The 26,480-nt window shown below is 48.9% G+C and overlaps 1 protein-coding gene across 2 annotated transcripts in view; it reads right to left on the bottom strand.

The window, feature by feature from the left end:
* LOC134336938 (transient receptor potential cation channel subfamily V member 3-like) overlaps nucleotides 1-26,480 on the bottom strand; it is a 55,496-nt gene that overhangs the window by 5,657 nt on the left and 23,359 nt on the right. For both annotated transcript variants that reach the window (XM_063031630.1, XM_063031629.1), the window contains exons 10-13: nucleotides 18,746-18,819; nucleotides 7,771-7,936; nucleotides 3,698-3,764; nucleotides 1,490-1,761 (exon numbers count right to left, since the gene is read on the bottom strand). In XM_063031630.1, coding sequence (XP_062887700.1) covers nucleotides 1,490-1,761; nucleotides 3,698-3,764; nucleotides 7,771-7,936; nucleotides 18,746-18,819 — 579 coding nt within the window. The remainder of the gene's footprint in view (nucleotides 1-1,489; nucleotides 1,762-3,697; nucleotides 3,765-7,770; nucleotides 7,937-18,745; nucleotides 18,820-26,480) is intronic.

The following is a 26,480-nucleotide window of genomic DNA, read 5'->3' as shown; positions in this document are numbered from 1 at the left end:
GGGGCCCAGCAAGTCCTTTGAGGCTGTGTTGAGTTTCACTTTGGGTTAGTTTTGTTCTCAATGCCTGTGATGGCAGTCTCCGTGCAGGCACAGCCTGTTCGATACCGAGCCATGCAAGTCTAGAGGTTGCAGTTAGACCGTAAGACATAGGAGTAGAATTAGACCACTTGGCCCATTGATTCTGCTCCACCATTTGATCATGGCTGATTTATCAGCCCTTTCAACCCCATTCTCCTGTCTCCTCCCTGTTACCTTTGATGTACTGACCAATCAAGGACTTACCAACTTCTGCTTTAAATATATCCAATGACTTGGCCACCTGTGGCAATGAATTCCACAGATTTACTACCCTCTGGCTAAAGAAATTCCTCCTCATCTCTGTTCTAAAGCAATGTTCTTCTATTCTGAGGCTGTGCGTTCTGGTCCTAGACTCTCCCACTATAGGAAACATCCTCTCCACACCCACTTCATCCAGTTAAAGTTAAAGTCTGTCCCGAGCCTTATCGGCTCATCAGGCCGGTGCTTGTGCCAGTTTCCATGGTGTGAAGCGACTGAGAGTATGAGACTCCGGCCCCCCCCCCCCCAGATAGGACGCCAGTCTATCGCGAGGTTAACCCCCGGAATTCTGCCGGTACCCATTTTCAGCTGGGTGGACTGGAGCAGTGTGTGGTTAAGTGCCTTGCTCAAGGACACAACAAACTGCCTCAGCCGGGGCTCGAACTCACAACCTTCAGATCGCTAGTCCAACGCCCTAACCACTTAGCCACGCGCCACACCCCACTTGACCTAGGCCTCTCAATATTCGATAGGTTTCAATCAGATCCTTCTCCATTCTTCAAAATTCCAGTGAATACAGGCCCAGGTCATCAAACGATCCTCACGCATTAACCCTTTCATTCCCGTGTCCCTCCTCTGGATCCTCTCCAATGCCAGCACATCCTTTCTTAGGCATGGGGCCTAAAATGCTCCTCATACATTAACCCTTTCATTCTGGTAAACAATTGTCTGAGTCATTACCGCATTAGAGCAAGTACAGTCTCACAATTGGTCAAAGACCCAGGAACACTCAGTGACACTAACCCTCTAACACTAGTCATTATCCTGTAATTATAAATCCTGCCTCCTCATTAGTACTAGTACCAGTCCTAGGGTTGGACGCAGTCTGGTTCTGTGTAAGATGGAGGCTTAGAATTAGATGTCAAATCTGCTCCACCGTTCAACCTTAAGCTAACCTCAGCCAATCAAACATTTTGGCAATGTGGTGGGTTTTGGATAGTGGGATGCCTCTTTCTGCTAACTGGTTGAGTTGTGCATCGGGTGACAATTGGGTGAACCTTGTATGGGTGCCCTGGGTGTTCACCCTTGGCAGCTCACTTGAACCGCCACTGGGAGGATGGCTGAGGCCCATGTGTACATGACCATGCGGCAAAGTGGGACGAGGAGCCAATGCCTCTCCCCGTGAGGATGTGCAGATGTTGGGGGCAGGTACCTGGAGTTTCCAGATGGTCTTGCTGTCTTTGGAGATGTTGCCCACAGTGTCTCCCATCAGTGCGATCAGCATGTTCAGCAGCAGGATGAAGGTGAGGACGACATACAACACCAGGAGGAAGAGGAAGAGCTGCGGGTAGAGGGCCTGGCTCTGTATCTTCAAGTCCCCCAGTCCGATGGTGAGCTTGAAGAGTTCCAGCATGGCCATGCCGAAAGAGTCAAAAGGGCTGCACCCCAGGCTGTTCGGGCAACTCCGAATCAGGGAGGCGAGAGCTGGTACAGAAACATTTACATCAGTGCATCCAAGGAAAGAACTGGAATGAACACTGCCTCAGTATCTTGCTCTCTTTTCGCATGACTTACTTGTTTAATTATTTTCTTATTGTCATTTATAGTCATTTTTATGGATTGTACTCTACTGCACAAAATATCAAGTTTCTCAACTATCAGTGCTGTGCAAAACCCTTGTGTGTGTATGTATATATGTGTATGTATGCATGTATGTGTATATATATATATATATAAAATATGTGTGTGTGTGTATGTATATATATATATATATATATATATATATATATGTGTGTGTGTGTGTGTGTGTGTGTGTATGTGTGTGTGTGTATATATATAGATAGCTATAGCAAGGGTGCCCAAGCTTTTGCACAGTACTGTATTTGTTAATATGGAGCATATAGAAAGTTTGTATATCCGGTGGGAACAAAAGATGTTGGGAATGGCGAGGGTGGAGGCCCACAGGAGGGCTGTGGGACAGGTGGCAGAGGAGGAGTGCCAGCGGCGGGGGTGGGAGGGGGTGGTATGTCTGGAGACCCACCCACCAGGCAAGGTCATTTGATTCCAAACAATTGGTTTATTGATCATTACAGAATATCTCTCTGGTGCTTCCCGCTCCCTCCCCTCCCTGCTTCCCGCTCCCTCCCCTCCCGCTTCCCCTTTTCCCAACCATGATTCCCCTCTCCCTGCCCCCTTCCCACTCTCAGTCCACAATAGAGACCCATACCAGAATCAGGTTTATCATCACTCACATATGTCATGAAATTTGTTTTTGTTACGGCAGCAGTACGGTACAATACTACAGTCTTACGCAAAACATCTCAGGCAGCCTACCTCTATTCATGTACTTAGGACCTCTGGGGCTGTACGATAGCGTAGTGGTTAGTACACACTTCATGGTACAGGTGACCGAGGTTCAATTCCTGCCGCTGGCTGTAAGGAGTTTGTTTGTTCTCCCCGTGCCCACGTGGGTTTTATCCCACAGTTGAAGGACGTACCGGTTGGTAGGTCAACTGGTAATTATAAATTCTCCCGTGACTAGGCCAGGATTGGGGATTGCTGGGTGGTGCAGCTCGAAGGGCCAGAAAGGCCTGTTCCATGCTGTATCTCAATAAATAAATAAACTTTTTCACAATTCTGTACTCAATCTCCACATTTCAACGATTAAGAGGAAGTTAGGTAAGTACATGGGTGGGAGAGTTATAGAGGGTTGCAGGTCAATGGGACTGGGCAGATTAATAGTTTGGCACAGACTAGATGGGCTGAAGAGCCTGTTTCTATGCTGTAGTGCTCTGTGGCTCTGTGTTAGTGATATTAAAACAGATTCAAACTGAGCTGCCCTGGGTTAACGTACAAGAGCAGCAGACACACCCATATCACCGCTTGGGCTCCCCACACCTTTTCCTTAAAAACAGTTTTTTAAAAAGTTTTTTTTTGCGCAGTGTGGTGGGTGCATGGATCACACTGCCAGGGAGGTGGCAGAGGCCAACACTTTAGAGATATTTAAGAGACCCTTAGACACATGGATGGTAGAAAAATGGAGGGTTATGTGGGAGGGAAGGGCTAGATTTATCTTAGAGAAGGTTAAAAGTTTTTCCGAAGGGCCTGTACTGTGCTGTGGTATCTCTGTTTTCCTGTCAGTAACTGTCTTTATTTCTCTTGTTACAGCCACAGAGATACTGAGAGTGTCTCTAGGTCTGCTTTATTTGATTATTTTACCCATGTAACTATCAGATTACTCCATGTAACCAAGCTGGACGTTCAGGTAGTCCACTGCGAACATGCACAGTGACAGCACAGAAAACGGTGACAGACTCTAGCATATTGTACAATTTAGCTGTTATTTTGCTGTTTCTTGTCTGGTCTGAACACCACAAAGGGAAAGAACAAATCAAATTGCGTAAAATATTTAGTTTTTTACCTGCAGAAAAACCAATTAGGAACAGGAGATAGACAAACAGGAAATGCACCACATCACTTAACAGGATCTGAAAGAGAGAAGACCATCAGATATAGAAGCAGGATTAGGCCATTCAGCCCATCAAATCTGTTCTGCCATTTCCATCATGGCTGATTTATTATCCCTCTCAACCCCATTCTTCCCGTAACCTTTGACAACCTTACTAATCAAGAACCTATCGACTTCCGCTTTAAATATACCCAGTGTTGGCCTCCATGGCTGTCAGTGGAGATTCGCTACCCTGCGCAGTGAAATAACAACTATGATACAATCACAGGAATACAGACCGAATCAGGAGGGGTAACACGTTGACGATGATGCCCAAATTGAGCAGAGTTTAGAGCGACTCTAATCTGCACTGTGGCTGGGTTTCCCTCTGCATTCAGTAGTGATATACAATGGAAATGGTTGGTTACTGTAGACAAAAACCTCAGCATAGTGGCATCCATATCTGGAAGCACGTTTGAGACCGCTAGACCAAGGTGTGGAGATTTAAATTCTGTTAACAAACGGGAATTAAAACTAGGTACAAAACCTAAACACGAGATTCTGCAGATGTTAGAAACCTTGAGCATGTTCTGTCATGAGAGCGTGGATAAACTTGGCTTGTTTTCTCTGGAGCACTGGAGGCTGAGGGCAGATCTGATAGAGGTTTACAAGATTATGGGAGGCATAGATAGAGTGGACAGAGAGTTTCTGTTTCCCAGGGTTGAAATGCCTTATGCATTTCATGCATTGAAGTTCAAGGGGGATGTGAGGGGTAAGTTTTTAATTCAGAAAGTCATGGATACCTGGAATGAGCTGCCTAGTGTGGTGGTAGAGACAAGTACATTGAAGGCTTTTAAGAGATATTTGGATAGGCACGTGGATACAAGGAAGATGGAGAGATATGGACATTGTGAAGGTAGAAGGGATTAGTGTTCGGATATTTCTGATTTGCTGTTTAATTGGTTCAGCACAACATTGTGGGCCGAATGGCCTGCATCTGTGCTGTATGTTCCATGTTCTAACACACACAAAATGGTGGAGGAACTCGGCAGGTCAGGCAGCACTCATGGAGAGGGAAAAAAAGCAGTTGAAGTTTCAGGCCAACACCACAAAATCACAGGACTGATTGTCAGTCCCCGATTACCAGTAACCCTGCCAATGTGCCCTGGTCTGGTTGATATTGACCCAGATCGGGGGTTCAGAGGGAGATGGGGGAACCACACTGGTATCCCAAGTGCTACCCCTGCAGTTTCCTCTATTCTCCATTTGTGAAATGTGTGCTCTGTTTCTAACCTGGGACATTTATTTCTGCTACCGCCTCGTGTTTGATCTGTTACTTCCTCCAGCTTACTTTGCCTGTGGTCCAGAACACAGAACAGTACAGGCCCTTCAGCCCAGGCGTTGTGCTGACCCTCCCACAGAGCCCTCCATTTTTCTATCATCCCCGTCTGAAAGAGGTCTAAAGGTGAAGGGAGGTGGAGACAGGTAGCCAGTGCCTTTTTCCCCAGGGTTGAAGCATCTGAAACCAGTGAAGGTGAGGGGTAAGCTCAGGGGAGGTGTACAAGGGCAAGTGTTTGCTTTACACAGGGTGCTGGGTAGCTGGAATGCACTGCTTCGGCTGGTGACAGATGCAAATGCTACTTTTATTTAGAGATACAACATGGAACACGACCAGCAAACCCCCAATTTAACCCTGGCCTAATCACAGGACAATTTACAATGACCAATTAACCTACTAACCGGTAGGTCTTTGAACTGTGGGAGGAAACCAGAGCACCCAGAGGAAACCTATGTGTTCATGGGGAGGAATGTAGAAACTCCTTACACTTGGTGCCAGAATTGAACTCCGAACTCCAGTACCCCGAGCTGTAACGGTGTTGTGCTAAGCGCTATGCTACCGTGGCGCCCTGCTGGTGGTGTTCACTCCAAGGAACTTGAAGCCCTCAAGCCTCTTAGCCTCAGCTCTGCTGATCATAGACAACGTTCCCTCCAATTATTTTTCACGGCTGCGCGGACCAACCATTGCTCAGAGTAAGGGAATGTTTTACAGGGACTGAAAACTGCACGGCACTTGAATAAAACATAATGTAAAAGAAAGTTCCAGCTGCGCAGTGACGAGGGCTATGTGCATGGGAGCATTTCAGTCACTGTGCAGCCATGTGCCTGCACAGCTTAGAAGAAACAGTGATGACAGAGACGTTCAAAAGACTCTCAGACAGGCACACGAACCTGCAGGGAATTGAAGAACATGGACGTTGTGCAGGCTGAAGGGATTTGTTCAGATTACTAATTGAATTAGCTTGGCTCGACAGTGCGAGCCAATGTGCTGTACTGGTCTATGCTCTATGTGAGTGCTCAGGTTCTGAACCCTCTCACTCCTTCCTTTAAACCCCTTTCCCCTACAACACCGTTCTTTGAAAAGTCCCAGTGGTCTTCGTTGTGACCTTTCTACTTCAGGAAGGTGCAAACCATGAATACGTGGCTCCTTCGTAGACTGGGTTAAGTGCGCCAAGTTCCTGGGTGTTCACATCATGGGTGAACTCACCTGGTCCCATCCTATTGACAAGAGGGCACAGCACTGCCTAAGAAAATTGAGGCACCCTCATCTTAACTGTGTTTCACAGGAGCACCATGGAGAGCGTCCTGACAAGTTGCAACTCCAACTGGTATGGGAGCAGTCGAGCATCAGAGCAGAAGTCCTTACAAAGGACTGTGAGAACAGCTGAGAGGATCATAGGGCTCTCCCTACAATTCATCGGGGATATTTATCAGGAGTGCTGTGTACGCAGGGCCCTTAGTATTATGAAGGATCCCACCCATCCATCCAGCATCCTCTTTGACTTTCTACCATCAGGGAGGAGACTACGATGCATAAAAACAAGAATAGTCAGGATGAAAAACATTTTCTTTCCCCCCAGGTTATTAGGCTTCTGAACTCCTTGCCATATTGTATTCAAAGTGTCACTGGTTAATCTGTTCCGTACCTTATAATATTTAATATTAATTCACTTTAGTTGATCATTTATGTGTGATTCATCTGTAGATCTTATCCTTACATTTAGACTGCTTTTAAACAGGGAGAAAATCCAAAAATCTGAGATGCAAAGGGACTTGGGAGTCCTTGAGCAGAACTCCCTAAAGGTTAACTTGTAGGTTGAGCAGGTGGTGAGGAAGGAAAATGTAATGTTAGCGTTAATTTCAAGAGGTCTAGTATACAAGAGCAGAGCTGTGATGCTGAGGGATAAGGCACTGGTGAGGCCTCACCTTGAGTATTGTGAACAGTTTTGGGCTCCTTATCTAAGAAAAGATGTGCTGGCATTGGAGAGGGTCCAGTGGAGGTTCACAAGGATGATTCTGGGAATGAAAGGGTTATCATACGAGGAATGTTTGATGGCTTTGGGTCTGTACTCACTGGAATTCAGAAGGATGAGGGGGGATCTCATTGAAACCTTTCGAATGTTGGAAGTCCCAGACAGGGTAGATGTGGAAAGGATGTTTCCCATGGTGGGGGAGTCTAGGACAAGAGGGCACAGCCTCAGGATAGAGGGGAGTCCATTTAAAACACAGATGAGGAAAAATTTCTTCAGCCAGAGGGTGGTGAATTTAGGAATTTGTTACCCAGTCTTTGGGTGTATTTAAAGCAGAGCTTGATAGGGTCTTGATTGGGGACAGTATCAAAGGTTATGGGGAGGTCAGGGAGTGGGGCTGAGAAGGGGAAAAATAGGATCAGTCATGATTGAATGGCAGAGCAGACTCGATGGGCCAAATGGCCTAATCCTGCTCCTATATCTTATGATCTTATAAGTTATTTGTGTTATGTGTACTACTGTGCTTTACACCCCAGTTCAGAGAAAAGGCTTGTTTCTGTATAGGTTATATGGTTATGTACGTTATATTCATGTATATAGTTAAATGACAATAAACCTGAGTTGCCTTTCTATCTTCTCACCCATTAATCCAAACCCTTGTTCCTCCAGCTTCACTCACGCTGCCCCACCGCCCCTTCTGTCCTTTAACGTGCGCGTGCCCGCTTTCAGAGGGTTTACCTTTTGCAGCATGACGCTGTAGATCCCCATGCTCTGGAATCCCCGGGTGTAGTAGAGGACGTTGATCCAGCCGAGAGTCAGTGCCCCCATCAGCATCGCTCGCTGGAGATCAGCGCCCAACCAGTACAACACGGTGGAGCAGATCACCATCCCAGCCTGCAAGAAGCTGCAGGACCAAAGAACATCCTTTCATTTATACATTTCTCACCTTCTCCAGCCTCCAGATCTCCCAGAACACCTCACAGAGGCATACAGTACAGAAACAGGCCACTCGGCCCATCCTGACCATGCTGACCACATGAAATAATTCTATTTACCAGCACTTTGCCACAGTCTACTATGCCTGGATACTTAAATCAGATTTATTTATCACATGTACATCAAAAGATCAAAACATACAGTGAAATGCATCATTTACATCAATGACTAACACTGTCTGAGGGCAGCCCTGTAAGTGTTGTGACGCTTCTGGTGACAACTTACTAACTCTAACCCATACGCTGCGCTCACCTACATCTCTTCCATTTCATGCATGTCTGCCCTCACCCCAGCATGGAAAGGGTTCCTCTTGTCCGCACCTCCCACCCCACCAGCCTCCGCATCCAGCACATAATTCTCCATAACTTCTGCCATCTCCAATGGGATCCTACCACTAAGCATATATCTCACCCCATCCCAATTTTTGCAGGGATCTCTCTCTACGTGAATCCCTTATCCATTCGTCCCTCCCCACTGATCTCCCTCCTGGCACTTATCCTTGCAGGCGGAACAAGTGCTACGCCTGTAACCTACACCTTCCTCACTACCATTCAGGTCTCCGAGCAGTCCTTCCAGGTGAGGCGACACTTCACCTGTGAGCCTGTTGGGGGTCACACACTGTGTTCAGTGCTCCCAGTGCGGCTCTGTATATCGGTGAGACCAGTTTGCCGAGCATCTACACTCCATCCGCTAGAAAAAGCAGGATCTCCCACTGGCCACCAATTTCAATTCCCTTTCCCATTCCCATTGGTTCATCCATTGCCTCTACTGCCATGATGAGGCCACACTTAGGGTGGAGGAGCAACACCTTATATTCTGTTTGGGTAGCCTCCAACCTGATGGTATGAACATCGATTTCTCGAATTTCTGGTAGCCCTCTCCTTCCCCATCCCTTTTCTCCTCTCTCACCTTATCTCCTTTCCTGTCCAACACCTCCCTCTGGTGCTCCTCGCCTTTCTATTTCTTCCATGGCCTTCAAACTCCCCCTTCTCCAGCCATGTATCTCTTTCACTAATTGACTTCCCAGCTCGTCACTTCACCCTTCCCTCCCCCTCCCCCCTCCCCCCAGTACCAGTACTTCCTCCCCCCTCCCTCACTACCTCCTCCCCTCCCCCACTACCAGTACTTCCTCCCCTCCCCCCACTACCTCCTCCCCTCCCCCTCCCCCACTACCAGTACTTCCTCCCCTCCCCCCACTACCAGTACTTCCACCCCCTCCCCCCACTACCTCCTCCCCTCCCCCACTACCAGTACTTCCTCCCCCTCCCCCACTACCTCCTCCCCTCCCCCCACTACCAGTACTTCCTCCCCCTTTCCCCTCTCCACTACCAGTACTTCCTCTCCCTCACCCCCACTACCAGTACTTCCTCCCCCTCCCCCCACTACCTCCTCCCCTCCCCCACTACCTCCTCCCTCCCCCCACTACCAGTACTTCCTCCCCCCTCCCCCACTACCTCCTCCACTACCCCACTACCAGTACTTCCCCCCTCCCCCACAACCAGTACTTCCTCCCCTCCCCCACTACCTCCTTCCCTCCCCCCACTACCTCCTCCTCTCCCCCACTAACAGTACTTCCTCCCCCTCACCACTACCTCCTCCCCCTCCCCCCACTACCAGTACTTCCTCCCCCTCCCCCACTACCTCCTTCCCTCCCCCACTACCAGTACTTCCTCCCCCTCCACCCCCACTACCAGTACTTCCTTCCCCATCCCCCACTACCACCTCCCCCTCCCCCACTACCAGTACTTCCTCCCCCCACCCCCACTACCTCCTCCCCCTCTCCCCACTACCAGTACTTCCTCCTCTCCCCCACTACCTCCTCCCCACCCCCCACTAACAGTACTTCCTCCCCCTCCCCCACTACCAGTACTTCCTCCCCCTCCTCCTCCCCCACCCCCACTACCAGTACTTCCTCCCCCGTCCCCCACTGCCTCCTCCCCACCCCCCACTAACAGTACTTCCTCCCCCTCCCCCACTACCAGTACTTCCCCACCCCCCACTACCTCCTCCCCCCTCCCCCACTAACTTCCTCCCCCTCCCCACTACCAGTACCTCCTCCCCCCTCCCCACTAACTTCCTCCCCCTCCCCACTACCAGTACTTCCTCCCCCCTCCCCAATACCTCCTACCCCTCCCCCCACTACCAGTACTTCCTCTCCCTCCCCCACTACTTCCTCCCCCTCCCCCACTACCAGTACTTCCTCCCCCCTCCCCCACTACCTCCTCCCCCTCCACCCACTACCTTCTCCCCTCCCCCCACTACCAGTACTTCTTCCCCCTCCCCCTCCCCCTCTACCTCCCCCATTACCTCCTCCCCCTCCCCCCACTACCAGTACTTCCTCTCCCCCTCCCCCACTACCTCCTACACCTCCCCCCACTACCAGTACTTCCTCCCCCTCCCCACCCCCTCCTCCCCCTCCCCACTACCAGAACTTCCTCCCCCTCCCCCCACTACCAGTACTTCCTCCCCCCCACTCCCCACTACCTCCACCCCCTCCCCCACTACCAGTACCCTCTCCCCCTCCCCCTTCCCCACTACCAGTACCCTCTCCCCCCTCCCCCACTACCTCCTCCCCCTCCCCACTACCAGTACATCCTCCCCCCTCACCCACTACCAGTACTTCCTCCGCCCCTCCCCCACTACCTCCTCCCCCTCCCCCACTACCAGTACTTCCTCTGCCCCTCCCCCACTACCTCCTCCCCCTCCCCCACTACCAGTACTTCCTCCGCCCCTCCCCCACTACCTCCTCCCCCTCCCCCACTACCAGTACTTCCTCCCTTCTCTCCACCTTCTTACTCTAATCTCTAATCACTTTTTTTCAGTCCTGCTGAAGTGTCTCGGCCTGAAACATCGACTGTACTTTTTTCCATAGACACTGCCTGGCCTGCTGAGTTCCTCCAGCGTTTTGTGTGTGGTTACTTACTAACCCCTAACCCATAACCGGTACCATTTTGTGTGTGGTTATTGACTAACCCGAACCCCTAACCGGTACTGTTTTGTGTGTGGTTATTGACTAACCCCTAACCGGTACCGTGTTGTGTGTAGTTACTGACTAACCCCTAAACGGTACCGTGTTGTGTGTGGTTACTGACTAACCCCTAACCGGTACCGTGTTGTGTGTGGTTACTGACTAACCCCTAACCGGTACCATTTTGTGTGTGGTTACTGACTAAACCGAACCCCTAACCGGTACCGTGTTGTGTGTGGTTACTGACTAACCCCTAACCGGTACCGTGTTGTGTGTGGTTACTGACTAACCCCTAAATTGGTACCGTTTTGTGTGTGGTTACTGACTAAACCAAACCCCTAACCGGTACCGTGTTGTGTGTGGTTACTGACTAACCCCTAACCGGTACTGTGTTGTGTGTGGTTACTGACTAACCCCTAACCGGTACTGTGTTGTGTGTGGTTACTGACTAACCCGAACCCCTAACCGGTACCGTGTTGTGTGTGGTTACTGACTAACCCCTAACCGGTACTGTGTTGTGTGTGGTTACTGACTAACCCCTAACCGGTACGTGTTGTGTGTGGTTACTGACTAAACCAAACCCCTAACCGGTACCGTTTTGTGTGTGGTTACTGACTAAACCAAACCCCTAACCGGTACCGTTTTGTGTGTGGTTACTGACTAACCCGAACCCCTAACCGGTACCGTGTTGTGTGTGGTTACTGACTAACCCCTAACCGGTACTGTCTTGCGTGTGGTTACTGACTAACCCCTAACCGGTACTGTGTTGTGTGTGGTTACTGACTAACCCCTAACCGGTACGTGTTGTGTGTGGTTACTGACTAAACCAAACCCCTAACCGGTACCGTTTTGTGTGTGGTTACTGACTAAACCAAACCCCTAACCGGTACTGTGTTGTGTGTGGTTATGACTAACCCAACCCTAACCGTGTGTGGTGTGGACTGACTAACCCCTAACCGGTACTGTGTTGTGTGTGGTTACTGACTAACCCCTAACTGGTACTGTGTTGTGTGTGGTTACTGACTAACCCGAACCCCTAACCGGTACCGTGTTGTGTGTGGTTACTGACTAACCCCTAACCGGTACTGTGTTGTGTGTGGTTACTGACTAACCCCTAACCGGTACCGTTTTGTGTGTGGTTACTGACTAACCCCTAACCGGTACCGTGTTGTGTGTGGTTACTGACTAACCCCTAACCGGTACCGTGTTGTGTGTGGTTACTGACTAAACCTAACCCCTAACCGGTACCGTGTTGTGTGTGGTTACTGACTAACCCGAACCCCTAACCGGTACCGAGTTGTGTGTGGTTACTGACTAACCCCTAACCGGTACCGTGTTGTGTGTGGTTACTGACTAACCCGAACCCCTAACCGGTACCGTTTTGTGTGTGGTTACTGACTAACCCGAACCCCTAACCAGTACCGTGTTGTGTGTGGTTACTGACTAACCCCTAACCGGTACCTGACTAACCCCTAACCGGTACCGTTTGTGTGTGGTTACTGACTAACCCCTAACCGGTACCGTGTTGTGTGTGGTTACTGACTAACCCCTAACCGGTACCGTGTTGTGTGTGGTTACTGACTAAACCGAACCCCTAACCGGTACCGTGTTGTGTGTGGTTACTGACTAACCCCTAACCGGTACCGTGTTGTGTGTGGTTACTGACTAACCCGAACACCTAACCGGTACCGAGTTGTGTGTGGTTACTGACTAAACCAAACCCCTAACCGGTACCGTGTTGTGTGTGGTTACTGACTAACCCGAACCCCTAACCGGTACCGTTTTGTGTGTGGTTACTGACTAACCCGAACCCCTAACCAGTACCGTGTTGTGTGTGGTTACTGACTAACCCGAACCCCTAACCGGTTCCGTTTTGTGTGTGGTTACTGACTAACCCGAACCCCTAACCGGTACCGTGTTGTGTGTGGTTACTGACTAACCCCTAACCGGTACCATTTTGTGTGTGGTTACTGACTAAACCGAACCCCTAACCGGTACCGTGTTGTGTGTGGTTACTGACTAACCCCTAACCGGTACCGTGTTGTGTGTGGTTACTGACTAACCCCTAAATTGGTACCGTTTTGTGTGTGGTTACTGACTAAACCAAACCCCTAACCGGTACCGTTTTGTGTGTGGTTACTGACTAAACCAAACCCCTAACCGGTACCGTGTTGTGTGTGGTTACTGACTAACCCCTAACCGGTACTGTGTTGTGTGTGGTTACTGACTAACCCCTAACCGGTACTGTGTTGTGTGTGGTTACTGACTAACCCGAACCCCTAACCGGTACCGTGTTGTGTGTGGTTACTGACTAACACCTAACCTGTACTGTGTTGTGTGTGGTTACTGACTAACCCCTAACTGGTACTGTGTTGTGTGTGGTTACTGACTAACCCCTAACCGGTACCGTGTTGTGTGTGGTTACTGACTAAACCAAACCCCTAACCGGTACCGTTTTGTGTGTGGTTACTGACTAAACCAAACCCCTAACCGGTACCGTTTTGTGTGTGGTTACTGACTAACCCGAACCCCTAACCGGTACCGTGTTGTGTGTGGTTACTGACTAACCCCTAACCGGTACTGTGTTGTGTGTGGTTACTGACTAACCCGAACCCCTAACCGGTACCGAGTTGTGTGTGGTTACTGACTAACCCCTAACCGGTACCGTGTTGTGTGTGGTTACTGACTAACCCGAACCCCTAACCGGTACCGTGTTGTGTGTGGTTACTGACTAACCCCTAACCGGTACCGTGTTGTGTGTGGTTACTGACTAACCCGAACCCCTAACCGGTACCGTGTTGTGTGTGGTTACTGACTAACCCCTAACCGGTACCGTGTTGTGTGTGGTTACTGACTAACCCGAACCCCTAACCGGTACCGTGTTGTGTGTGGTTACTGACTAACCCGAACCCCTAACCGGTACCGTGTTGTGTGTGGTTACTGACTAACCCGAACCCCTAACCGGTACCGTGTTGTGTGTGGTTACTGACTAACCCGAACCCCTAACCGGTACCGTTTTGTGTGTGGTTACTGACTAACCCGAACTGACTAACTCCTAACCGGTACCGTGTTGTGTGTGGTTACTGACTAACCCCTAACCGGTACCGTTTTGTGTGTGGTTACTGACTAACCCGAACCTCTAACCGGTACCATGTTGTGTGTGGTTACTGACTAACCCAAACCCCTAACCGGTACCGTGTTGTGTGTGGTTACTGACTAACCCGAACCCCTAACCGGTACCATGTTGTGTGTGGTTACTGACTAACCCCTAACCGGTACCGTGTTGTGTGTGGTTACTGACTAAACCGAACCCCTAACCGGTACCGTGTTGTGTGTGGTTACTGACTAACCCCTAACCGGTACTGTGTTGTGTGTGGTTACTGACTAACCCCTAACCGGTACTGTGTTGTGTGTGGTTACTGACTAACCCCTAACCGGTACTGTGTTGTGTGTGGTTACTGACTAACCCGAACCCCTAACCGGTACCGTGTTGTGTGTGGTTACTGACTAACCCCTAACCGGTACTGTGTTGTGTGTGGTTACTGACTAACCCCTAACCGGTACCGTGTTGTGTGTGGTTACTGACTAACCCGAACCCCTAACCGGTACCGTTTTGTGTGTGGTTACTGACTAACCCGAACCCCTAACCGGTACCATGTTGTGTGTGGTTACTGACTAACCCCTAACCGGTACCGTTTTGTGTGTGGTTACTGACTAACCCAAACCCCTAACCGGTACCGTTTTGTGTGTGGTTACTGACTAACCCGAACCCCTAACCGGTACCATGTTGTGCGTGGTTACTGACTAACCCCTAACCGGTACCGTGTTGTGTGTGGTTACTGACTAAACCAAGCCCCTAACCGGTACCGTGTTGTGTGTGGTTACTGACTAACTCCTAACTGGTACCGTGTTGTGTGTGGTTACTGACTAACCCCTAACCGGTACTGTGTTGTGTGTGGTTACTGACTAACCCCTAACCGGTACTGTGTTGTGTGTGGTTACTGACTAACCCCTAACCGGTACTGTGTTGTGTGTGGTTACTGACTAACCCCTAACCGGTACCGTTTTGTGTGTGGTTACTGACTAACCTCTAACCGGTACCGTGTTGTGTGTGGTTACTGACTAACCCGAACCGCTAACCGGTACCGTTTTGTGTGTGGTTACTGACTAACCCGAACCCCTAACCGGTACCGTGTTGTGTGTGGTTACTGACTAACCCGAACCGCTAACCGGTACCGTTTTGTGTGTGGTTACTGACTAACCCGAACCCCTAACCGGTACCGTGTTGTGTGTGGTTACTGACTAACCCCTAACCGGTACCGTGTTGTGTGTGGTTACTGACTAACCCCTAACCGGTACCGTGTTGTGTGTGGTTACTGATGAACCCCTAACCGGTACCGTTTTGTGTGTGGTTACTGACTAACCCGAACCCCTAACCGGTACTGTGTTGTGTGTGGTTACTGACTAACCCGAACCCCTAACCGGTACCGTGTTGTGTGTGGTTACTGACTAACCCCTAACCGGTACCATTTTGTGTGTGGTTACTGACTAACCCGAACCCCTAACCGGTACCGAGTTGTGTGTGGTTACTGACTAACCCCTAACCGGTACCGTGTTGTGTGTGGTTACTGACTAACCCGAACCCCTAACCGGTACCGAGTTGTCTGTGGTTACTGACTAACCCCTAACCGGTACCATTTTGTGTGTGGTTACTGACTAACCCGAACCCCTAACCGGTACCGAGTTGTGTGTGGTTACTGACTAACCCCTAACCGGTACCGTGTTGTGTGTGGTTACTGACTAACCCGAACCCCTAACCGGTACCGTTTTGTGTGTGGTTACTGACTAACCCGAACCCCTAACCGGTACCGTGTTGTGTGTGGTTACTGACTAACCCCTAACCGGTACCGTGTTGTGTGTGGTTACTGACTAACCCGAACCCCTAACCGGTACCGTGTTGTGTGTGGTTACTGACTAACCCCTAACCGGTACCGTTTTGTGTGTGGTTACTGACTAACCCGAACCCCTAACCGGTACCGAGTTGTGTGTGGTTACTGACTAACCCCTAACCGGTACCGTGTTGTGTGTGGTTACTGACTAACCCGAACCCCTAACCGGTACCGTGTTGTGTGTGGTTACTGACTAACCCGAACCCCTAACCGGTACCGTGTTGTGTGTGGTTACTGACTAACCCGAACCCCTAACCAGTACCGTGTTGTGTGTGGTTACTGACTAACCCGAACCCCTAACCGGTTCCGTTTTGTGTGTGGTTACTGACTAACCCCTAACCGGTACCATTTTGTGTGTGGTTACTGACTAACCCGAACCCCTAACCGGTACCGTGTTGTGTGTGGTTACTGACTAACCCGAACCCCTAACCGGTACCATGTTGTGTGTGGTTACTGACTAACCCCTAACCGGTACCGTGTTGTGTGTGGTTACTGACTAACCCGAACCCCTAACCGGTACCGTGTTGTGTGTGGTTACTGACTAACCCGAACCCCTAACCGGTACCGTGTTGTGTGTGGTTACTGACTAACCCCTAACCGGTACCGTGTTGTGTGTGGTTACTGACTAACCCGAACCCCTAACCGGTACCGTTTTGTGTGTGGTTACTGACTAACCCGAACTCCTAACCGGTACCATGTTGTGTGTGGTTACTGACTAACCCCTAACCGGTACCGTTTTGTGTGTGGTTACTGACTAACCCGAACCTCTAACCGGTACCATGTTGTGTGTGGTTACTGACTAACCCAAACCCCTAACCGGTACCGTGTTGTGTGTGGTTACTGACTAACCCGAACCCCTAACCGGTACCATGTTGTGTGTGGTTACTGACTAACCCCTAACCGGTACCGTGTTGTGTGTGGTTACTGACTAAACCTAGCCCCTAACCGGTACCGTGTTGTGTGTGGTTACTGACTAACCCCTAACTGGTACTGTGTTGTGTGTGGTTACTGACTAACCCCTAACCGGTACTGTGTTGTGTGTGGTTACTGACTAACCCCTAACCGGTACTGTGTTGTGTGTGGTTACTGACTAACCCGAACCCCTAACCGGTACCGTGTTGTGTGTGGTTACTGACTAACCCCTAACCGGTACCGTGTTGTGTGTGGTTACTGACTAACCCGAACCGCTAACCGGTACCGTTTTGTGTGTGGTTACTGACTAACCCGAACCCCTAACCGGTACCGTGTTGTGTGTGGTTACTGACTAACCCGAACCGCTAACCGGTACCGTTTTGTGTGTGGTTACTGACTAACCCGAACCCCTAACCGGTACCGTGTTGTGTGTGGTTACTGACTAACCCCTAACCGGTACCATTTTGTGTGTGGTTACTGACTAACCCGAACCCCTAACCGGTACCGAGTTGTGTGTGGTTACTGACTAACCCCTAACCGGTACCGTGTTGTGTGTGGTTACTGACTAACCCGAACCCCTAACCGGTACCGAGTTGTGTGTGGTTACTGACTAATCCCTAACCGGTACCATTTTGTGTGTGGTTACTGACTAACCCGAACCCCTAACCGGTACCGTTTTGTGTGTGGTTACTGACTAACCCGAACCCCTAACCAGTACCGTGTTGTGTGTGGTTACTGACTAACCCGAACCCCTAACCGGTTCCGTTTTGTGTGTGGTTACTGACTAACCCGAACCCCTAACCGGTACCGTGTTGTGTGTGGTTACTGACTAACCCCTAACCGGTACCGTGTTGTGTGTGGTTACTGACTAACCCCTAACCGGTACTGTGTTGTGTGTGGTTACTGACTAACCCCTAACCGGTACCGTGTTGTGTGTGGTTACTGAGTAAACCAAACCCCTAACCGGTACCGTTTTGTGTGTGGTTACTGACTAACCCGAACCCCTAACCGGTACCGTGTTGTGTGTGGTTACTGACTAACCCCTAACCGGTACCGTGTTGTGTGTGGTTACTGACTAACCCGAACCCCTAACCGGTACCGTTTTGTGTGTGGTTACTGACTAACCCGAACCCCTAACCGGTACCATGTTGTGTGTGGTTACTGACTAACCCCTAACCGGTACCGTTTTGTGTGTGGTTACTGACTAACCTGAACTCCTAACCGGTACCGTGTTGTGTGTGGTTACTGACTAACCTGAACCCCTAACCGGTACCATGTTGTGTGTGGTTACTGACTAACCCCTAACCGGTACCGTGCTGTGTGTGGTTACTGACTAAACCAAACCCCTAACCGGTACCGTGTTGTGTGTGGTTACTGACTAACCCCTAACCGGTACTGTGTTGTGTGTGGTTACTGACTAACCCCTAACCGGTACCGTGTTGTGTGTGGTTACTGACTAACCCCTAACCGGTACCGTTTTGTGTGTGGTTACTGACTAAACCAAACCCCTAACCGGTACCGTGTTGTGTGTGGTTACTGACTAACCCCTAACCGGTACCGTTTTGTGTGTGGTTACTGACTAACCCGAACCCTATCCGGTACCGTGTTGTGTGTGGTTACTGACTAACCCGAACCCCTAACCGGTACCGTGTTGTGTGTGGTTACTGACTAAACCAAACCCCTAACCGGTACCGTGTTGTGTGTGGTTACTGACTAACCCGAACCCTATCCGGTACCTTTCTGGACTGTGGGAGACTGAGCACCTGGAGGAAACGGGGAGAACGTGAAAACTCCTTACAGACAGCAGCAAGAACTGACCCCCGGTCGCTGGCGCTGCAGAGCGCCGACGCCAGCCACTACGCCTCCGTAATGCCGGCGAGAAACTCACAAGAGAATGTGGAACCAGGCTTCTGTCACCACCGACTGGAGGTCCGGGAGCCTCAGCTGGCTGATCATCACGATCTACAAGGGGAAACGGGCGTTAAAACACCACCCGAACTGACACTTCAGACAAACAGAAGTTGGCTCATCGAACCAAGACAACCAGCTCCGGAGAACCAATACCGGTCACGACAGAGAAAGACCGGCAAAGTTAACAAAACATCTCTACCCAACCCAGACTCTACCTCAGTACAACAGTCCAGCGCGAAAGGAAAAGAGCACTAGAGACGACATCCCCTCGGCAAGGACAAGGAAAGACATCCTTGCAATAGAGGGAGTACAAAGAAAGTTCACCAGATTGATTCCTGGGATGGCAGGACTTTCATATGAAGAAAGATTGGATGAACTGGGCTTGTACTCGTTGGAATTTAGAAGATTCAGGGGGGATCTGATTGAAACGTATAAAATCCTAAAGGGATTGGACAGGCTAGATGCAGGAAGATTGTTCCCGATGTTGGGGAAGTCCAGAACGAGGGGCCACAGTTTGAGGATAGAGGGGAAGCCTTTTAGGACCGAAATTAGGAAAAACTTCTTCACACAGAGAGTGGTGAATCTGTGGAATTCTCTGCCACAGGAAACAGTTGAGGCCAGTTCATTGGCTGTGTTTAAGAGGGAGTTAGATATGGCCCTTGTGGCTACGGGGGTCAGGGGGTATGGAGGGAAGGCTGGGGCGGGGTTCTGAGTTGGATGATCAGCCATGATCATACTGAATGGCAGTGCAGGCTCAAAGGGCCGAATGGCCTACTCCTGCACCTATTTTCTATGTTTCTATGTTTCTATGACACACCATCTCAGAATCACGTTTATTATCACTGATTGATGTCGGAAAACTTTTACAAGCAAGAGTCCTGCTGAAGGATCTCGGCCTGAAACGTTGACTGTACTCTTTTCCACGGATGCTGCCTGGCCTTCTGAATTCCTCCGGCATTTTGTGTGTGTTGCTCAGAAAACTTCCAGTTTTGTGGCAGCAGAACAGTGCAATACATAAAAAGATTAATATAAATTTCAATAAGAGTATATAAAATATGATAGTGCAAAAACAGAGCAAAATAGTGAGATGGTGTCCATGGGTTTGTGGACAGTTCGGAAATCTGATGGCAGAGGGGAAGAAACTGTTCCAAAGCTGTTGTCTGTGCTTATCTGATGAAGCAGGCTGCCAGGTAAGATTAAGATCTTCAGATATTACCATAGAAACCATACCATAGACACTACAGCACAGAAACAGGCCTTTTGGCCCTTCTTGGCTGTGCCGAACCATTTACTGCCTAGTCCCACTAACCTGCACACGGACCATATCCCTCCATACACCTCCCATCCATGTATCTGTCCAATTTATTCTTAAATGTTAAAAAAGAACCCGCATGTACCACCTCATCTGGCAGCTCATTCCATACTCCCACCACTCTGTGTGAAGAAGCCCCCCCTAATGTTCCCTTTAAACTTTTCCCCCCTCACCCTTAGCCCATGTCCTCTGGTTTTTTTCTCCCCTTGCCTCAGTGGAAAAAGCCTGCTTGCATTCACTCTATCTATACCCATCATAATTTTATATACCTCTATCAAATCTCCCCTCATTCTTCTATGCTCCAGGGAATAAAGTCCCAACTTATTCAACCTTTCTCTGTAACTGAGTTTCTCAAGTCCCGGCAACATCCTTGTAAACCTTCTCTGCACTCTTTCAACCTTATTTATATCCTTCCTGTAATTTGGTGACCAAAACTGAATACAATACTCCAGATTCGGCCTCACCAATGCCTTATACAACCTCATCATAACATTCCAGCTCTTATACTCAATACTTTGATTAATAAAGGCCAATGTACCAAAAGCTCTCTTTACGACCCTATCTACCTGTGACGCCAATTTTAGGGAATTTTGTATCTGTATTCTCAGATCCCTCTGTTCCACTGCACTCCTCAGTGCCTTACCATTAACCCTGTATGTTCTACGTTGGTTTGTCCTTCCAACGTGCAATACCTCACACTTGTCAGTATTAAACTCCATCTGCCATTTTTTAGCCCATTTTTCCAGCTGGTCCAAGTCCCTCTGCAGGCTCTGAAAACCTTCCTCACTGTCTATTACACCTCCAATCTTTGTATCATCAGCAAACTTGCTGATCCAATTTACCACATTATCATCCAGATCATTGATATAGATGACAAATAACAATGGACCAAGCACTGATCCCTGTGGCACACCACTAGTCACAGGCCTCCACTCGGAGAAGCAATTCTCTACCACCACTCTCTGGCTTCTTCCATCGAGCCAATGACTAATCCAATTTACCACCTCTCCATGTATATCTAGCAACTGAATTTTCCTAACTAACCTCCCATGCGGGACCTTGTCAAAGGCCTTACTGAAGTCCATGTAGACAATATCCACTGCCTTCCCTTCATCCACTTTCCTGGTAACCTCCTCGAAAAACTCCAATAGATTGGTCAAACATGACCTACCACGCACAAAGCCATGTTGACTCTCCTAATAAGTCCCAGTCTATCCAAATGCTTGCAGATTCTGTCTCTTAGTACTCCCTCCAATAACTTACCTACTACCGACATTAAACTTACTGGCCTATAATTTCCTGGATTACTTTTCGATCCTTTTTTAAACAACGGAACAACATGAGCCACTCTCCAATTCTCCGGCACATCACCTGTAGACAGTGACATTTTAAATATTTCTGCCAGGGCCCCCGCAATTTCAACACTAGTCTCCTTCAAGGTCCGAGGGAACACCCTGTCAGGTCCCGGGGATTTATCCACTTTAATTTTCCTCAAGACAGCAAGGACCTCCTCCTTTTCGATCTGTACAGTTTCCATGATCTCACTACTTGATTCCCTTAATTCCATAGACTTCATGCCAGTTTCCTTAGTAAATACAGACGCAAAAAACCTGTTTAAGATCTCCCCCATTTCCTTTGGTTCCGCACATAGCCGACCACTCTGATCTTCAAGAGGACCAATTTTATCCCTTACAATCCTTTTGCTCTTAATATACCTGTAAAAGCTCTTCGGATTATCCTTCACTTTGACTGCCAAGGCAACCTCATGTCTTCTTTTAGCCCTCCTGATTTCTTTCTTAAATATTTTCTTGCACTTCTTATACTCCTCAAGCACCTTATTTACTCCCTGCTTCCTATACACGTCATACAACTCCCTCTTCTTCTTTATCAGAGTTGCAATATCCCTTGAGAACCAAGGTTCCTTATTCTTATTCACCTTGCCTTTAATCCTGACAGGAACATACAAATTCTGCACTCTCAAAATTTCTGCTTTGAAAGCTTCCCACCTACCGATCACATCCATGCCAGAGAACAACCTGTCCCAATCCACGCTTTTTAGATCCTTTCTCATTTCTTCAAATTTGGCCTTCTTCCAGTTAAGAACCTCAACCCTAGGACCAGATCTATCCTTGTCCATGATCAAGTTGAAACTAATGGTGTTATGATCACTGGAACCAAAGTGCTCCCCTACACAGACTTCTGTCACTTGTCCTAACTCGTTTCCTAACAGGAGATCCAATATTGCATCCCCTCTAGTTGGTCCCTCTATATATTGATTTAGAAAACTTTCCTGAACACATTTTACAAACTCTAAACCATCTAGACCCCTAACAGTATGGGAGACCCAATCAATATATGGAAAATTAAAATCTCCTACCACCACAACTTTATGTTTCCTGCAGTTGCCTGCTATCTCTCTGCAGATTTGCACTTCCAATTCTCTTTGACTATTGGGTGGTCTGTAATACAATCCCATTAATGTGGCCATACCTTTCCTGTTTCTCAGCTCCACCCACAAGGACTCAGTAGACAAGCCCTCTAATCTGTCCTGCCTGATTGAGATTAGTTTTATTTGTCAGAGGTACATCAGAGCATCGAAACGTACAGCAACACAATCAGAGAATGACCCGGGGGCAGAAGTCACCAAGTTTCCGGCGCCTACATAGCATGTCCACGACTCAGAAATCCAAACTGGTGCGTCTTTGGACTGTGGGGGAAACCAGGGCACCCGGAGGAAACCCACATGGTCACAGGGAGACCACGCAATCTCCTTAAGGTCAGCCGTGAGGACAGATTTCGGGGGAGTCCACGAACACGACTTCATTCCTGTTTGGGCACTGTTTAATTGAATATTTTATAATCATTGTTATGTCTCTGTCATGAACGGCTGCCACAAAACAACACATCTCACGAGGAAGTCTGCAGATACTGGAAATGCAGAGCAACTCACACAAAATGCTGGAGGAACTCAGCAGGTCAGGCAGCATCTATGGAGGGGAATAAACAGTCAACGTTTGGGCCAAGACCCTTCATTTGACAACTCAGAGATCATTCTTCTGGTTTTATTCCCCTGGTTCTAGACCTCCCACCCTTTGGAACAGCATCTCGTCATCCACCTCAATCCTGTTTAAGAAATTTATATATTTAAGTGCACTCTCACTTCTCAAGTGAACACGGGCCTAAGGCTCTCACTTCTCCAGTGAACGTGGGCCTAAGGCTCTCACTTCCCCAGTGAATGTGGGCCTAAAGCTCTCACTTCTCAAGTGAACACGGGCCTAAGGGTCTCACTTCCCCAGTGAACGTAGGCCTAAGGCTCTCACTTCCCCAGTGAATGTGGGCCTAAGGCTCTCACTTCTCAAGTGAACACGGGCCTAAAGCTCTCACTTCTCAAGTGAACACGGGCCTAAGGCTCTCACTTCTCCAGTGAACGTGGGCCTAAGGCTCTCACTTCCCCAGTGAATGTGGGCCTAAAGCTCTCACTTCTCAAGTGAACACGGGCCTAAGGGTCTCACTTCCCCAGTGAACGTAGGCCTAAGGCTCTCACTTCCCCAGTGAACGTGGGCCTAAAGCTCTCACTTCTCAAGTGAACGTGGGCCTAAAGCTCTCACTTCCCCAGTGAATGTGGGCCTAAAGCTCTCACTTCTCAAGTGAACACGGGCCTAAGGCTCTCACTTCCCCAGTGAATGTGGGCCTAAAGCTCTCACTTCTCAAGTGAACACGGGCCTAAGGGTCTCACTTCCCCAGTGAACGTAGGCCTAAGGCTCTCACTTCTCAAGTGAACACGGGCCTAAGGCTCTCACTTCCCCAGTGAATGTGGGCCTAAAGCTCTCACTTCTCAAGTGAACACGGGCCTAAGGGTCTCACTTCCCCAGTGAACGTAGGCCTAAGGCTCTCACTTCTCAAGTGAACACGGGCCTAAGGCTCTCACTTCTCCAGTGAACGTGGGCCTAAGGCTCTCACTTCTCAAGTGAACTTGGGCCTAACGCTCACTTCTCCAGCGAAAGTGGCCCTAAATAGTCCAAATGATTTTGTGTGTGTTGCTCAAACATGCAAGCTGGTTGGGGGTGTAGTGGCATCAGCACTGGACTTTGAGGCAAATGGTCCAGCATTCAAATCCGGCCGGCTCCCTGCACCATTCCCATCCGTGCTGGGTCGAGCATTGAGCTAGAAACTTAGCCTTGTAAAAAATAGCCAAAGTGCTAAAGAAATGGCCTGCTTGACACCCAACGTGCACAATAACATGAATGGCCAAATTCTGCTCCAATGTCTCACGGTCTTGCCATTTTTACAAGGAAGAATACAATTAGAATGAAAAAAGTCAATTTCAATGCAAAGTGATCAAAGTGGTTATGGTTTTTCTAAACTCTAGTGATGAGATTTCCTTGTGGGCAGGCTGGGGAGAGACAAAGGCTATGGAGTAAACCCAGAGTGGAGTCCCTAAGGGGCGGGATGTCACTGAACATCCTCCTGGCAGCTCCTGCAGCTGAGCTGGTGCCAAATGTATTGCTTCATAGGCTTTCCTTAGGACCACACCGGTGAGGCCGAGTGGGGGACCTTGACGACTGGGCACCCCAGGATCTCCATACCTCTCGCCCAGGCCTGTGCCCTTGAGTGGTCACTCCAGTGCCACACTGCATTGCCCTTCCAGACAGACAGACGGCATCGCCATCACCATCAGCCATTAGGGCTGTGCATGATTGCCCCAAGGGGACCGTAATCCTGTGATTGATCATTCCAACTTCAATGCACTGAACACTGTTCACACCTCCTCATTCGGTAGCATACCCTGCCTTAGTTAACAGGACCAGAGCAGCGCCCAGCAGAGTATGCCCTTTGAGACCATACTGGTCTCCTGTCCCTTTGCAGTGACACTCCCTTACTTTTACAGAAGAACATAACAAATAGGAGCAGGAGTTGGCCATCTGGCCCATCAAGCCTGCCCCGCCACTCAATAAGATCATGGCTGATCTGTCTGTAAACTCAGCTCCATCTACGTGCCTCTTCCCCATTACCCTTAATTCCCCTGCTATGTAAAAATCTACCTAACCGTATCTTAAATATATTTAGTGAAGAAGTCTCAACTGTTCCCCGGGCAGAGAATTCCACAGATTCAGTACTCTCTGGGAAAAACAGTTTCTTCTCATCTCCGTCCTAAATCTTCTCCCCTGAATCTTGAGGCAATGTCCCCTAGTTCTAGTCTCACCTACCAATGGAAACAACTTTTCTACTATCTTATCTATCCCTTTCAAAATTTTGTATGTTTCTATAAGATCCCCTCTCATTCTTCTGAATTCCAGAGAATATAGTCCCAGGCGACTCAATTTCTCTTCATAGGTTAACCTCTTCATCTCTGGAATCAACCTGGTGAACCTCCTCTGCACTGTCTCCAAAGCCAGTATATCCTTCCTCAAGTATGGAGACCACAACTGCACACAGTACTCCAGGTGCGGCCTCACCAGTACCCTGTATAGTTGCAGCATGACCTCCCTGCTCTTGAATTCAATCCCTCTAGCAATGAAGGCCAACATTCCATTTGCCTTCTTGATAACCTGTTGTACCTGCAGGCCAACTTTTTGTGATTCATGCACAAGCACTCCCAAGTCCCTCTACACAACAGGATGCTGCAATCTTTCACCATTTAAATAATAATCTGCTCTTCTATTATTCCTTCCAAAGTGGATGATCTCACATTTACCAACGTTGTATTCCATCTGCCAGACCTTGGCCCACTCACTTAATCTATCTATATCCCTCTGCAGACTCTCCACATCCTCTGTACAATTTGCTTTTCCACTCAGTTTAGTGTCATCAGCAAATTTTGCTACGTTACACTCAATCCCTTCTCGGACGCAGCCTCAAAAGAGTAACTTCCCCAGCCCAGAGATTAATTTTGACTTTAACGTTATTTATTTGGGTAATGTACCAAATGGGCTCAAAAAACATGAAAGATATTTGTTACAAATACTACTAGCAGCCAGTAAGAAAGCAATTACCTGGAGTACTGTGTGCAGTTTTGGTCTCCAAATTTGAGGAAGGACATTCTTGCTATTGAGGGAGTGCAGCGTAGGTTCACAAGGTTAATTCCTGGCATGGCGGGACTGTCATACGTCGAAAGATCAGAGCGACTGGGCTTGTATACTCTTGAATTTAGAAGGCTGAGAGGGGATCTTATTGAAACTTATAAGATTATTAAGGGATTGGACACGCTGCAGGCAGGAAGCATGTTCCCGCTGATGGGTGAGTCCAGAACCAGAGGCCACAGTTTAAGAATAAGGGGTAGGCCATTTAGGATGGAGTTGAGGAAAAACTTTTTCACCCAGAGAGTGGTGGATATATGGAATGCTCTGCCCCAGAAGGCTGTGGAGGTCAAGTCTCTGGATGCTTTCAAGAAAGAGATGGA

Source organism: Mobula hypostoma, chromosome 23 (genome assembly GCF_963921235.1).
Source record: "Mobula hypostoma chromosome 23, sMobHyp1.1, whole genome shotgun sequence".
NCBI lineage: Eukaryota > Metazoa > Chordata > Chondrichthyes > Myliobatiformes > Myliobatidae > Mobula > Mobula hypostoma.
This window is presented reverse-complemented; position numbering and strand designations above follow the sequence as displayed.